At 42.3% G+C, this 14,704-nt stretch overlaps 1 protein-coding gene across 1 annotated transcript in view; it reads right to left on the reverse strand.

The window, feature by feature from the left end:
- Nucleotides 1-3,398: 3,398 nt before the first annotated feature.
- The window catches only part of Tmem182 (transmembrane protein 182), a 48,420-nt gene continuing 37,114 nt past the window's right edge, over nucleotides 3,399-14,704 (reverse strand). The window contains exon 5 of the mRNA XM_059282002.1: nucleotides 3,399-3,705. Coding sequence (XP_059137985.1) covers nucleotides 3,485-3,705 — 221 coding nt within the window. The 3' untranslated portion in view covers nucleotides 3,399-3,484. The remainder of the gene's footprint in view (nucleotides 3,706-14,704) is intronic.

A 14,704-nucleotide genomic window follows, 5' to 3' on the forward strand; every position in this document is an offset into this window, starting at 1 on the left:
ATGAAAGAAACTATCTCTTGCTCTCCCTGAGTTTGAACATGTAAGACTATACTGTCTTCCCAAGTTCTTTCAGGAATTTCCCCCCTACAGTTGACCGTCACTGAAAAGTCTTCACATATTTAATTCCTCCTAACCATCAATGAGAATTCAGTTTTCTGCTGGGCGGTGGTGGCACAAGCCTTTAATCCCAGCACTCGGGAGACAGAGCCAGGCGGATCTCTGTGAGTTCGAGGCAAGCCTGGGATACCAAGTGAGTTCCAGGAAAGGCGCAAAGCTACACAGAAAAACCCTGTCTTGAAAAACCAAAAAAAAAAAAAAAAAAAAAAAGAGAGAGAGAGAGACAGAATTCAGTTTTCTATTCATCTCTGTTTATGAACCTCCCATTCCCACTGAAGGCCCACCAAAAGCAAATTCGGGGTTGATTTTGCTCATTTATTTGTTTCCCAATACTACTGGTATTTTCCCACCATTCTCCCCACCTGCAGACTCAGGCTCAACTATCAATCAGTCATTTGTGTTTGCCTCTGGCATTCTAAGTTCTTTTATAAAAGTAGGGCTGTAATGAATAAATCATCATCACTTGAGTGATACTGTTAAGGTGACATACAGAGATGACGGCATCACTATAACCTGTAAAGCTAGCCCAGCTCACAGACGTTGATGACACTTATCAGGTCGCCTTTCCACCCAGGCCGTATCATCACAATACTCTGTCTGTGTCTCTCTGTCTCTGTCTATCTCTCTGTCTCTGTCTATCTCTGTGTCTCTGTCTCTTTGTCTCTCTCTGCCCACTCCCTCCGCACCCCCCCACACAATACACACCTGTACATTTTAATGGTAATTGCCAAATGATGCTATTTTCTCTACTGTATACCTTCACAAGTGAATTTAACCTTCAAGTTCAACACAGTAGTTCACAGATTCATGGTAAAAATGACCACAGAGAGCACGCCAGATAGTCCATTATTTTAGACACCCTTACCATCCAAGCCTAAGCTGAACACCATCATTAAGTTGCCCCATGTAGTTTCTCCAGCAGGCTTTAATTCATGTGTTATCTGCCACTGATTGACCCAAGCCCACTGAGAAGGTCCAATACACAGAGCTATTCCAGCTGCTGGAAACTGCAAGTCGTTCCTCATAGCCTTCCTTACTCCCTCTTCTCACTTGAGTCACTGAAGAAGCATCTTATTTGTTAAATGGAAAAGTCATGGTACAAAATCAACACTCTTAAGCAATTTTAACCTTTCCCTTGACTGTTTCCAAAATGAGCTAGTGTACTCCAAACAGAAATAGACATAGCGTGGACAATCTGAATACAGTGCCCCTCAGACATGAAGCTGTTACACTCACTTTCAAGCAATAGTTTATATATCAAATCAGCAAACACGACTCACCCGCATCCCGTCCACTTCTTAAGCAGTCGAAAATGGTACTTAGCATCAGTGTGAGTGTCACATTACAACTCAGAAAGACTTCTGCCGGGTGGATCTGTATGAATTGTCATTCCCCTCAGCTATTTGGCCAATTGCCTTATGATAAACACACAGTAGCCACATAAGTGAAATAGAAAATAAGGGCAACCATCTGAAGTTTATAAATATTCAAACTTTTACTAGAAACAGCTTGCATGTGAAATTTAAATGGCATACAGTCCGGAAAAAAAGGTTCCATTCCAAAGTTCTACAAAAAAGAATTGTATGTTCAGATGACACAAACTAACCAGATACATCTAAGCATCGTCTGGAAAACTTCATCGCATGCCATAGCTTAATATCATGGGCAATATGCACAACAGAACCCAGAATTATTTTTCCGATAACCAAGCCAAAGAAAGCCAAGGAGTAAATGAAGCAATATCAAAAGGAAGCAGAAGACGACAAAGGGGGAGTAACACACACACACACACACACACACACACACACACACACACACACACGCGCGCGCGCGCGCGCGCGCGCAAATGCATCCATATGGTTTGAGAGACAAGCTGAACACCCTTGGAGCTTTACAAACAGCTGTTTCTATTTCAGGCAAGTGCGGTCACTAAAATGCCTCCTGGGTGAGTAGATAGCCCAGGCTCCCCCATTCTTCCAGTTCTCCCCCTGTGTATAAAGCAGGCTGTGGAGAAGGCTGAGGCAGCATCACCACTGTGCCTTCAACAGGCCAGCAGAGCTAACACCTCCTTCCCAGAGCACCTTGCACGTGGTCATCCCCCTGCCTCAGTGCTGTCTTTCCTTCTTGCTACAACTGCAGAAGGCATCGCTGGGTCCCCAACAAAGCTCAAGTGCTCTGTATTTCTCTGCTCATCACAAACACCAAACTCCTCCTTCATGGAAACTTCCAGAATGCAAGTACCAGTGGAGGGAAGTCTCTCAGAAGGGCTTGATTTCAATCAACAATCCCGGCAAATGAACCTCTTTGATATGCAAAATGTCTGTGCTAGCGAATAATAAAGAATTATATTTCCCCACAAAACCTTTCTCTTGCAGGAGGTCAGAGGAAATTGTGGGTCTGAGAGTGTTAATGCATCTACTGCAAAGGAAAAAAATTGAGGGACAATATGGGAATCAAATGATCAGAAGAACTGGATCCTGTAAAATGTCGGAACAAGTTAATATGCCATGGTCTTCATAAAGCAAGACTATTATAATCCTACATGGAAGTATCTGGGATCTTTATAGCCAGGGAATATTAAAAGTACGCTCTCTCAATAAATTTAAATGTGCTGAACATCTTAGCCATTTAAGTTTTAAATGGGAATTTTAAAATATCAAATAGAATTATGTGCTTAGATGAGGCACTTGGTTTTTACATATTTTAAACCATATTACAATCCAGGGTTAGCCCCCTGTAACTTTCTGCGGTTCTAATCTGCATTACTGCTTTCCAACAGTGTGAGGTTTCCGTAAGCATGCATAATTAAGAAAGAAAACTCAGATGATGCCGCTGGTAATAAACTAGAATAAGTACATTTGGTACTATTGCTGTGTCCCACTTGAACTCTGGTTCTGATAGCAGGAACAACAGTTATCTATTTTTAAATAATGAATCATTTGCTCACAGAAGTCAGTGGATGAGTATGTGTCTGTGTATGGGCATGTAGGTGGAGAAGAAACAAAATCAGTCATCTGACATTTGTTTTCCATTCTCAATTATTCTCCTTATTAAAAAATAAAATAGCAGAAGTGAATGTCAAGGAGACATTCAGCCTAAACTTGGTTTGCTGTGGATGATCACATTTGTACCCAAACTCTATGATGGGCCCACTACCTGCTTCTTAGAGAATTAATTCCTCACCAGCACAGACAGCTTTAGGTTCTGGAGAAGTCAAAGGACTTCCTTATGAGCGGAAATCACAAGTAAAATGATTCATTAAGAAATAACAACTCTTGATGTACATCAACGGATTTTATGCTGATATCATCATCAACAGAAAATAGAAACTGGAAGCACGGTGCTTTGAACACTGGAGGGGCAAAACTTAGTGATGTAGCTGAATATGCCGCCCGACAACTAGAAAGAGTAACCCGGCCAGCAGAGAAAAGAAGATGCCAGCCGGGGCCAGAAAGAAGGACCAGCCGTACAGAACAGAAGGGGTGAACTCCCAACAGTCTTTCATTCTCATGGCTCTGTAGCTCTCCATGTCAGCCACCGCCTGGACCCAGATGACGTACAGCATCACCACCAGGGAAAACAGGACACCTGAGGAAGAGAGAAGACCATTAACCTTTCTGGAGGTACCATCCCCCTGAACTGCCCTAAAGCATTCATGTGTTTAAGGGTGAATGCCTCAACTCTGAGCTGAATCAGACACTGTCTGTGCTACTCTTTAGGAGCTAAAACAGCAGTTCTCAACATGTGGGTCCCGACCCCTTTAAGGGGTTGAACAACCCCTTGACAGGAGTTGCCTAAGACCATTGGGAAACACAGGTATTTACAATGTGATTCATAACAGTAGCAAAATTACAGTTAGGAAGTAGCAATGAAAATAATGTGATGGTTGGGGCTCACCACAGCATGAGGAACTGTATAAAAGAGTCACAGCATTAGGAAGGTTGAGAACTACGGAGCTGAACAGACATGCTGTTGTCCCTCATATTTTAAAGCATTCTGTGGAGAACTTTGCATGAGAGACAGCAACCACAGCTGATAGGCATTTATTAAGTGCTTACTGTTTGTCAGGGACTGTGCTGAGTCTGTGGACATTTGCATTTGACATCTATACACTTTATAAAGTATATAAGTTTTGAAGCAAGCATTGTAACCCATTATTACTTCTTCCGATACATGCCACGGGTCAGTGGAAACAGTACCGTCATCCCCAGGGCAGTAAGTGTGTATGGGCACAGCTAGTGGTTTTCAGCCCAGGTTCTTCAAACTCTTGCTACACCATGGAAACTCAGCTAACTGTATAGAGCCGTAACCAAGCATGACCACTAAAACAAAAGCTAAGTGAGCACCACACAAGGACAGATATGACCACCTGAATGTGGAAAACGTGCAATGACAAACGTATGTGAAAATTTTTAGCCTTTGTTTTTATTTTATGTATATGGGTGTTCTGCCTACATGTATGCCTGTGAACCTTGTGCCTACAGCCAGTGCTTGAGGAGGACAAAAGAGGGTGTTTAATCCCCTAGGACTGGAGTTACAGGTAAGTCTGAGCCGCCATGTGGGTTCTGGAAATTAGAAGAGTAACTAGTGCTCTTAACCAGTGAGACATCTCTTCAGCATCCCCCCTCTGGTCCGTCCAATATATATATATATATGGATATATTATATATCTATTCAAGACATACATACATACACACACATATAATGGAACCATTGTCTTGAAAGAACATTGATAACAAAATAGTCTGAGAAATATAAAACCATAGATTTGAGATCACAGGTTTTATTAAATGAAAGTAATGTAGGGAGGTAAAAAGGAGGAGGGAGGAAAGGGAAAGGAAGAAAGGATGAAAAGAGGGAGAGAGGGAGGAAAAAGGAGGAGGAAGAAGGAAGAAAATATGAAGGAGAAGGGAAGAAGGGAGGAAAAAAGAAAGCCAGAGAAGAGGAAAGGAAGAAAAGAAGAAAGGAGAAAGCGTGGGAGAGAGAAAGGGGAGGGGAATGGAGAGAAAGGCAGAAGAGAAGAGAAGAAACAAGCAGGAAAGGAGGAAGTGACAAGGGAGGGAAGAAAAAAGGGAAGGAGGTGAAGAACACAAAAAGTGGACAGAGGGGAAGAAGAGAGGGAGGGGGGAGGAAGAAGAGGAAGGGGATGGGTGTGAGAGGAAGGAGGGAGGGAGACAAAAAGGAAGAGGCAGCATCACACAGTTTATGAGCGGTTCCACATGATCGATCAGTTCAAAACACTGTGGAATTCTGAGAGTGGAGAATGTGTCACCCCAATGAGCCCTTGACCTTAACGACTGAGAAGATGGAAGCTAATGAAGAGTGGCATTTGAGAGCAGCTGTGGGCACATACTCTTAAGATTTAGCTGCTCCTGTAACTATCAGGCAAAAGCACATGAACAGCTTCTGATGACATCACTAGTTTCTGATGACATCATCAACAGCTTCTGATTACATCACCAGTTTCTGATGCCCTAGGGAGTAATTTTCTCCACACAAACTGCATAGCCTGAAGTATTTGGACTAGTCCTAGAACTTGGGGGCATTTGCTGTTGGCCAAAGGTCAAATCAAGCATGACAGTTACAGTTTTGCTCATTTTGACTTAGTGGATGGAATAAATAATTGGCATTGTCTCAAGTCCACTGATGTGTCAATAAACCTGAGATAATCAATTTCTAAGCGCTTATTTTGGCTCACAATTTCAGAGGCTTGTCCCTGTGGTATCTTGACTCTGGCTTTGGGACCTTTCACAAGGTAAAGCATCATAGTGGAAGCTCTTGGCTGAGGATACTGTTTATTTAAGAAGAATGATGAGCTGGGCGGTGGTGGCACACTCCTTTAATCCCAGCACTCGGGAGGCAGAGCCAGGCGGATCTCTGTGAGTTCGAGGCCAGCCTGGTCTACCAAGTGAGTTCCAGGAAAGGCACAAAGCTACACAGAGAAACCCTGTCTTGAAAAACAAAAACAAAAACAAAAAAAAAAAAAAGAAGAATGATGAAGCACCAAGAGAGAGGAAGGTGCCAGAGTCCCAACATCCCCTCAAAGGCATGTCCCTAGTGACCTAGCTTTCTTCCCTTAGACCCTGTCTCCAAAAGCTTCTACCACTGACAGTAGAGCAATAGGCTGGTGTCTAAGACTTTAACACACATCATTTGGAGAAGACTTCAGATCCAAATGATAACAAGTGTATAATGTTCATATTTTGACTACTACATTTCTGAAAGCTAACTGCATTTCTATTGCAAAGGGCAGAAATGGCAGCATATTGACAGAAGAGAGCAGATTTTAAGAGCCCAGCCATTCAAGTTACTCAGCACATTTCAGTGTTGGCTTACTGCACAGAGGGTGATACCCCACCACCAGGCCATCAAGTTCAGAAAGAATCTTGAGGATTAGACACAAAAGAAAGGTTTGTAACCATGTCAAGATGCACTGGTATCTGAGTTTAAACCTACTCATAATGACCATTCCAGCTATGGATAAAAGAATGTTTCCCTAATACATGAAATCAAGCAGTTTGTTTCCCTAGTAAGAGAGAATCTTCACTCTATGATCTGTATTGTATGTGCATATGCTGGCCCACAGGTCAGAGCAACTATCAATGAGTAACGGCTATATCAGAGAAACTGCAGAGACGTAGCTGAAGAGCAAACTTTTGACAAAGCTTTACTTGAGGTTTTCTGACAACGATATGGCTGTAGCATGTGTTATGCAGTGACTCTGTGCCTTCAAACACATTTTTACAGCAACTGCATACACAGTATTCCCTTAGTGTAAAGGCTTGGGCACTTACATAATGTCCTTTGTCTCCTGAAAACATAGTACAAATCTCCATGTTGTTTGTTGATATGGTTTTGATCTTCCCTCCATCATGTTTTCAGATATTCTTATTTAAAAAAATGAAATTGCCTTTATGAAAAACCAGTCACCCTGTATGTATCTTTTTAAAAGTCATTATTAGATTGAGAATGTTAAAAAGTACATTGTGGGCAGTAATATACATGATTATTAATGAAAAATAACTTATACTTAAACAATGCTGTTATTTCAAGAGAAATTGCATCATGAAAGCATTAAAAATATTCATTTCTGCCGGGCGGTGGTGGCACACGCCTTTAATCCCAGCACTCAGGAGGCAGAGGCAGGTGGATCTTTGTGAGTTCGAGGCCAGCCTGGTCTACAAAGCAAGATCCAGGAAAAGGCACAAAGCTACACAGAAAAACCCTGTCTCAAAAAACCAAAAAAAAAAAAAAATCATTTCTTTAGTTCCTTAATCCGTTCATTAATTGATGACACAGACCATTTAATGTATATGAAATCAGTTTAGGTTTCTATCTTACCCATGGGGCTAAACACTCAGTACCTCCCTACCCATTAAATTACAAATAATAAGTAGCGATGAGAGGTAGGTGTGAACTATGGGGAAGGTATTCACACCATACCACAATGCTTTAACTGCTAATGCAGTAAGAGTTAGCCACAAGAACCTGTACAAGGTCTGTGGGCAAAAGGGGAGTCAAGTAGCTGCTATATAAAACTAGACTAACTAATCAAACCAACAAATCATCAATTCTAATTAGAGCCATATGAAAAGAATAGACATCAAGGATGATCTCTATCATGTCAAACTGAATCCACAGTAGTCAACAGGTGAATATAAGAAATGCAGATGAAACAGTGAATACTCCACAGACTCAGACCTTCCACAAAATGCTAACTATAAAGAAGTAAAGGGTAACTTTTTGCTAAAGATACCTGCCTAATGCCCTGCTGTTCAAAATGATCAAAGTTAACATCACCAAGGCTATCTATGTCAAGGTGATGTGTGTGTGTGGGGGGGGGGTGTCACTGAATGGATCTGGTGCTGCACCAAAATGCAGAGCCTAATCCAGTCATGAAAAGGCATCAAATCCAAATCCAACACCACTCCAAAAACTCAGAGGCCTATGTTCTGGAAAAATTCCAAGGTCTGGAAAGTCGAAGAGCTAATTCTGGCTTGATGGAGACTCAAGTAAAATACAACTAAATACAATTCATGGTCCAGGTTCAGATCCTTTGTGATTAAAAAAATTAATGGGAGCCAGGCGGTGGTGGCGCACACCTTTAATCCCAGCACTCGGGAGGCAGAGGCAGGTGGATCTCTGTGAGTTGGAGGCCAGCCTGGGCTACAGAGTGAGTTCCAGGAAAAGCTCCAAAGCTACACAGAGAAACCCTGTCTTGAAAAACCAAAAAAGAAAGAAAGAAAGAAAGAAAGAAAGAAAGAAAGAAAGAAAGAAAGAAAGAAAGAAAGAAAGAAATGGGATAGTTGCAAAAATGATAATGGCAGGCAGGAGCTGGGTGAAAGCACTAACAACTTCTGTGTAACAATGAAGGCAGTCCCCAAACTAAAGAAAAAGGAAACGCCTTAAAGGGAAAAATATGGCAAACCCGTGGCCATGTGTGCTGGGAGGAATATGGGTGGAGAGGGAGGAAGGTAACATGTGGATCCATCAGAAAAGACGTCCATCCCTCTGGCAGGGCACTGTGACTCTTCATAAGCAGTCACTCAGTGACTTGGTAGATGCTGAGCAGAGTGTCCCCAGGGGACAACACTACTTACACGAACCCTCTATTATCTGTTTACAGTTGAGAATTTATTTATAGAACATGAACACCAACAAGCTTGAGTAACAAAGGTGCCACGTTTCTAGCCCACCTGCCACCCTGGCTTCAGCGGAATAGAAACCAATGCTGAGCTCTAGGCAGCCATTTGTTTTCAAATAAAATGATTATTAAATGTGATCATCTATTTCAAAAGCCCAAATTTATTTACAAATTTTATGATACCTGTTTTCTGGAGTCCAACTTTCAAAATCAAGAAATGGTCACCGAAGGAAAAATCCGAGAATGGTCTGAATTAGGATTTATGGTGATGCTGAACAATGGCTAAGGAACTGAGTGACCTGAAGGGTACACTGAATCCCTCATAGATAACGTGTACAAGTGTCATTTAAATCTATACATTTTACATGGATCGTCTCACAAAGTTATTTTCTTTTATATGCATAAATTCAATTTGAAAACCTATGCCCTATGTCCCAGAAAAAAAGGGGCATAACATTCCATTACAAATGGACATTGAGCATAGTCATCTATGATAGAAGCAAATCATGTGGACTCCCTCAAGGCCAAGGCAGTCTCCTCCACATAAAAAGAAAGCTGGTCCTCTCTCTCTCTCTCTCTCTCTCTCTCTCTCTCTTTCTCTCTCTCTCTCTCTCTCTCTCTCTCTCTCTCACACACACACACACACACACACACACACACACACACACAAAGAACAGAAAAAGATTCACACTAGAAAACCCTTTTCACTATGCTATTAAAAACAGATTCAAAAGCATGTTTGGATGAGAAAGTTGAGGCAAAGAAATGAAGTTTCTTTTTGTGTTCTTTTGTGTGTGTGTTTTCTTTTAAGAAGCAAAGTAAATTGTAGAAGTTCTATGTTCTTTTCTAGCAGTATGTGTGTGTGGTAGATTGAAAGAGAACGTCCCTCATAGGCTCAGGCATTTGAATACTTGGTCCCCGGTGGGTGACATTTTCCGGGGGAGGTTTAGGGAGTTTGATCTTGCTGGAGGAAGTGTGTCACTGGGGGTGGGCTTTGAGAGTAAACCATCTCATCTACTCTCACCCACCCTCTCTCCTTCACTTGCATCTGGAGACGTGATCTCTCAGCTTCTTGCTCCTGCCACCACACCTGCCACCTGCTGCTGTGCCACCCTGGCATGGCAGACTCCTATCCCTCTGGACACGTCAGGCAAAATAAACTTTTCCTTTGGTAAGTCGTCGAATTTGGCCATGGCATTGATCACAGCAGCAGAAAGGTAACTGATACGGTGTGCATGACGTTTTTAACACTGTTTGGGAGTGACTTGACATGATAAGCTTGATCTTCAACCGTTCACGTAAAACTACATTCCCTGTGTTTTCATTTAAATCATAAGTGGTGGCGGGCTACTTTGGGACGAATTATGAATGCAAGGTCATTCTTTGGTTTCTTTTTATTCTCCTGATAGGCAAGTTCACTGACAAATCATTTCAACTTTTAACGGACATAGGAAAGACCACACAATGCCTTAATTTTAAAAAGTGTCAATCCAAGGAAGTCAAGGTAAAAAGAAAATTAGAATCAGAATTAGGACAAATGTTTTTGGTTTTTTTTTTTTTTTCTGTACTTGGAGATGCACATACTCTAGAGATGGGGCAAGATTGAGCAGAGACCTCTACAGAGAACGAGGAGGTAAGCATAGCAAAGTCTGGGCATGGCAGACTCCGGTTACCTTGGGCCTCCTTTTGAGGATGGAAATGATATCTGTAAGCATGCAGCGTGGCCCATGCCTATAACTAGTACTCAGGAAGTTGAAGCAGAAGGTTTGCTGCCAATTCAAGTTTGGTTATGTAGTGAGTACCAGACCAATGAGAGATAAACAGCAGTACTTCACCCCACCTCCCAAAGAAGGAGGAAGGAGAGGAGGGAAGGGGGGAGTGAGAGAGGAAAGGAGGAGGAAGAGAGGGAAGAAGACAGGGAGGGAGGGAGGGGAAAAGGAGGTCTATATAGCTAAATCTACAGTAGCTTGGACAGATCAAACACTATCCAAGTGGATAGCTCAGACTGAAGCCCAGTGGTACATGGGCCCCATTAGTCTGGAAATCTCCTCAAAGTCCCAAGAACAAGGAAAACATTCCCAGAAGCTCCAGAGAGACACGGTGACCCTGAAAGTTGAGCTGTCCGGAAGGTGACAGAGACTTCCACTAAGAACAGGAGCAAAGAAAAATCTGGACTCGTGGGCCTGTTAGGCCGAACGGCAACAGAGAACTTTCTTTAGCCAGTGTGCCCCCAAGGAAGACCAAAAGGGAGTCATCCACTGTCAGTTCATAGTGGAGACACTGATTCACCATAGGATGAAGTCACATGAGAGCTGTCACAAATGCCTCCCTTAGGTATGTACAGGGGCATTAAATGCCTTTGGGGAGGAGGGTGGCAACAAGAAATGTTTGCAGAAAATATACAGACAATCTTCATGTAAACATGTATTAACTCAGCTCCTACCTCATATTAAACTCTGGGACTTTGAAACTCTTTCTAGCGAATAAATCCCTTCCCAGTTTGGTGTTTCTTTTCCCCATCCCTTTCATCAATGCACACTTTACATTTTGCAAAACGTACAGGTTTAAAATGTATGATGTGATGAGTTTGGGAGAAAAAAAAACAAACACCAGGGAACTACAACATATTTCTCCGTTGAAGAAATCCTTTATGCCCTGTCTGTCCATAGCCCATCCCTAATCTACCAAATGGTGTGTCTCACTGTGGCTTCATATAAACTTTAAAAGATCTTGCCAGTGAAGGCCCTGCAGCATGTGGGTTTTCCTGGCATACTTCACTAAGCATCTCTCAGTTCAACCCTTGCCCCCCGTGGTGCATGTTAGCAGTGAAGCCCAGCTTGTTTATCCATTCATCCACTGGCAAGCACTCATTGAGGGATTCTAGGTGTGGACTGTTATGTGTGGAAAGAAGCTACAATCAATGAATTGTTTTGTGGTACTTTGACATATTCATGAAGCTTTGAAATGATGGATAGCATTTGCTTAGGCCAAATAGTTTTCAGGGGGAAATGGCAATATTTTATGGAGCATCATGGCATATTGAACTGACATAATGACCCTGGGTTGTGTTGATGCTTGGCACAAGCTGAATGCACCTTCTCTCAGACCCCAACACCCCAGCTGCCCTGCTCAGTCCAACTGAAAACACAGCTCTTGGGGGAAAAAAAACCAGCAGAGTACAACCTTAATTATCTACACTAACTCTGATTTCTAAGCAGAGCTCTCAATGGTCACTCAGTGGTGCTACTGAACAATTACATTGTCGAAAGCCTGTAGCATAGGGGTCCTTTTGTGATCAGTTGGTTTTGGTTCCTTTATTAAAAAAAAAAAAAACTTTCAACATTTCAGACTTAGGAAACAAAAAGTAACATACAAAGCAGTATGAAATATGATGAAGTTTAATTGTAAAACACCTGTGAGCTAGTCTCCAACGTAGTAATCAGGAGACGACTCATGCCTGTGCCCATTTGTCTGGGACTCCTTTGGAAGGAGACACAAGTCTTCGACAGTTAAGGACCATTCTAGCCCTATGTTTAAAAAATTGATATTTATAACTATGAAAAAGAACTAGATGGCATGAGGCTGGGTGCCTGAGAACAGGCAACCAGTGGATCCCATCTGGATGGAATCTCAGAGTCCCTTCATATCAGCATATTACATTCAACATTAGCATACTGCATATTATCATCTGAAGAGGAACACAATATTTACTAGCCTGTTGTCATGTGATTTAATGTGTGATAGCCTGGGTACCTGGTAAATGTCAGTGTTTGAGGCTTCTATGAATTTCCACAAAAGGGACTCATACAAGCTGATCCACCTCACTGCTAGTTCTACTGCCAAGTCCAACATATCTCTTTTATATCTCTATGTTATGAAAAAGGGAAAGGGGAAATCTGCCAATTATGCATTTGCTAATAGTAATACTTCTCATTATATTCTAATGCATTTTCAAAGTAATTTCATGAATATTGCATTCATTAAAACTAAGACTGTTTTTCTGGGCAAACCAGCTAAATGTCCCTTAAAATATGTTAGATTGTGCTTTGTAATGATTTGTTGTTTCTTCTTTAGACTAATGGGTGATTGTTTTCTCTTAGCATCAAATGATGCTTTTTTAATGTATCCTATTTCAGAAGCTTAAAACAGCTAATGCATTGTACCCAGTTTCCTCCACTCATTTTCTTAGATTTCCCCATTGTTGTCTCTGTAGTCTTGTGATTCAGTCCTAATTGCTCTGGCAATACAGTCAATATACCAGCCTATCTATCTGGCATTCACCACTACACACACCACCCTACCACTTTCCAAATACATTTACTGCCTCTTCCTTTCCTTCTCTGGAGTCATGATTTTATCTGGTTAGCTGACCCTACATGTTACATACAGGAGTATGTATCCCAAACACTCAACGATAATTTTCAGCATTAAACATCCATGTGGTCAATACAATGAACACCATTGAGAATGCAGGAATTAACAGAGAATGATCTACAGGCAACTAGGATTTCACCTGAGAAGCTGAGTTTCATTCAACCCTAAGGGGGGGGGGTTATTCACAATCCCTGAGTTTCAGGGTATGTTTGAAAGGCACAAGTCTGGATTCTGACCACCCTGGCTTTCATCACACGTCACTGGCTGGAAAGCTTTCCACCGCTGAGCAGCCCTGAGCATGCGTCTTGGTTCTCCATCTGTTACTTCATTGGTAAAGTGGTGATCGTATGTGATCCCAAATAAGAAAGAGGTCATGGGGAATGAGATGAGACACAGCACCCAGCACTGTGCTGGGAACATGTTATTCTTAAGAAGCATGAGCTATCATCGTCTTTGTCCTCCTCCTCTTCCTCCTCCTCATCAAGGTTTGGCATGCGTTTCTGCGAATGGCTGGAGAATGTTATCTCCAGTGTTCTACAGCATCGGAGAGTCTCATGTGACCCTGCTGTTTCAGAACTGGTCTGGACGCCAAAGAGTCAACTCCTCCTGATTCCTTCCAGCTCTGAGACCTAGATGGAACGTTTACCTCTCAGGTCTTTTCAGAATTGACCAGCAGATGGCACCAGTCTCCCCCATAGTCTCACCCAATATGTCAAAAAGCACAAACCAATCCAGACTGGGACTCACCCATCTGAAGGGTGTTTTCTGCTTTACATTACCGGTTTATCAAATCTTCTGGCCCTCCCCACCAGCCCTGTCATTATAGGAAGTGAAAATTCTTTACACCGCGGCGTTCTAGCATAGGTCAGTATGGTCGTCGCACTGGGTCTCGACTAAAATGTGCTTCTCCCCACCGTCACTCCCAACTCCCAGGAGAACGGAATAGGAGGAAAAAGTGTCAGAAGTTATAAAAGTTAGCGAAGAAACAAACACAATATTCCTCAATAATTTACTGCTTGATTCTCAGCAAAGCGACTGTTCAAAGGGAAATTTGGAATGATACAAGGTATCTGCAGAGCAATGAGATCCCTTACTGTCCAGAGTAAGTCGATGCAAGGGATACTCACTCTCTGGAAAGCAGAATAAGGCATATGGGAACAAGCCTAATTCCAGACAAGACACACTACTTAAAGACCAGAAAAGGCCTTTCTGTTTCACACATCTGACGGCCCCTGAAATAAATGATTGATTATATAACAGAATAGCACGTGAGCTGAAATAAACGGAGAAGCCTTAGCTGTAGTTCTCAGAACAGTGCCACTTTTCAGGGGCATGCTGACGTGATGGGAAGCATGATTCCAACTTGAAGTTCAAGGTTTTCCATAAATGATCCTCCCAAATTAATATTGTGCTGGCCTCTTGAGTGCTAGATATGCTGAGTCAGAAACTAAGCCGTGACTCAGATTGTCCCCAACATATGCAGGCGGAAGTGTGACAGCTCTCTGGAACACCATCCTGTGGCTCATCTCCTCTCACGGAAGCATCTGGGGGATGGTGGTAACATTTTAG

The sequence above is a fragment of the Peromyscus eremicus genome, chromosome 16_21 (genome assembly GCF_949786415.1).
Source record: "Peromyscus eremicus chromosome 16_21, PerEre_H2_v1, whole genome shotgun sequence".
Lineage (NCBI taxonomy): Eukaryota > Metazoa > Chordata > Mammalia > Rodentia > Cricetidae > Peromyscus > Peromyscus eremicus.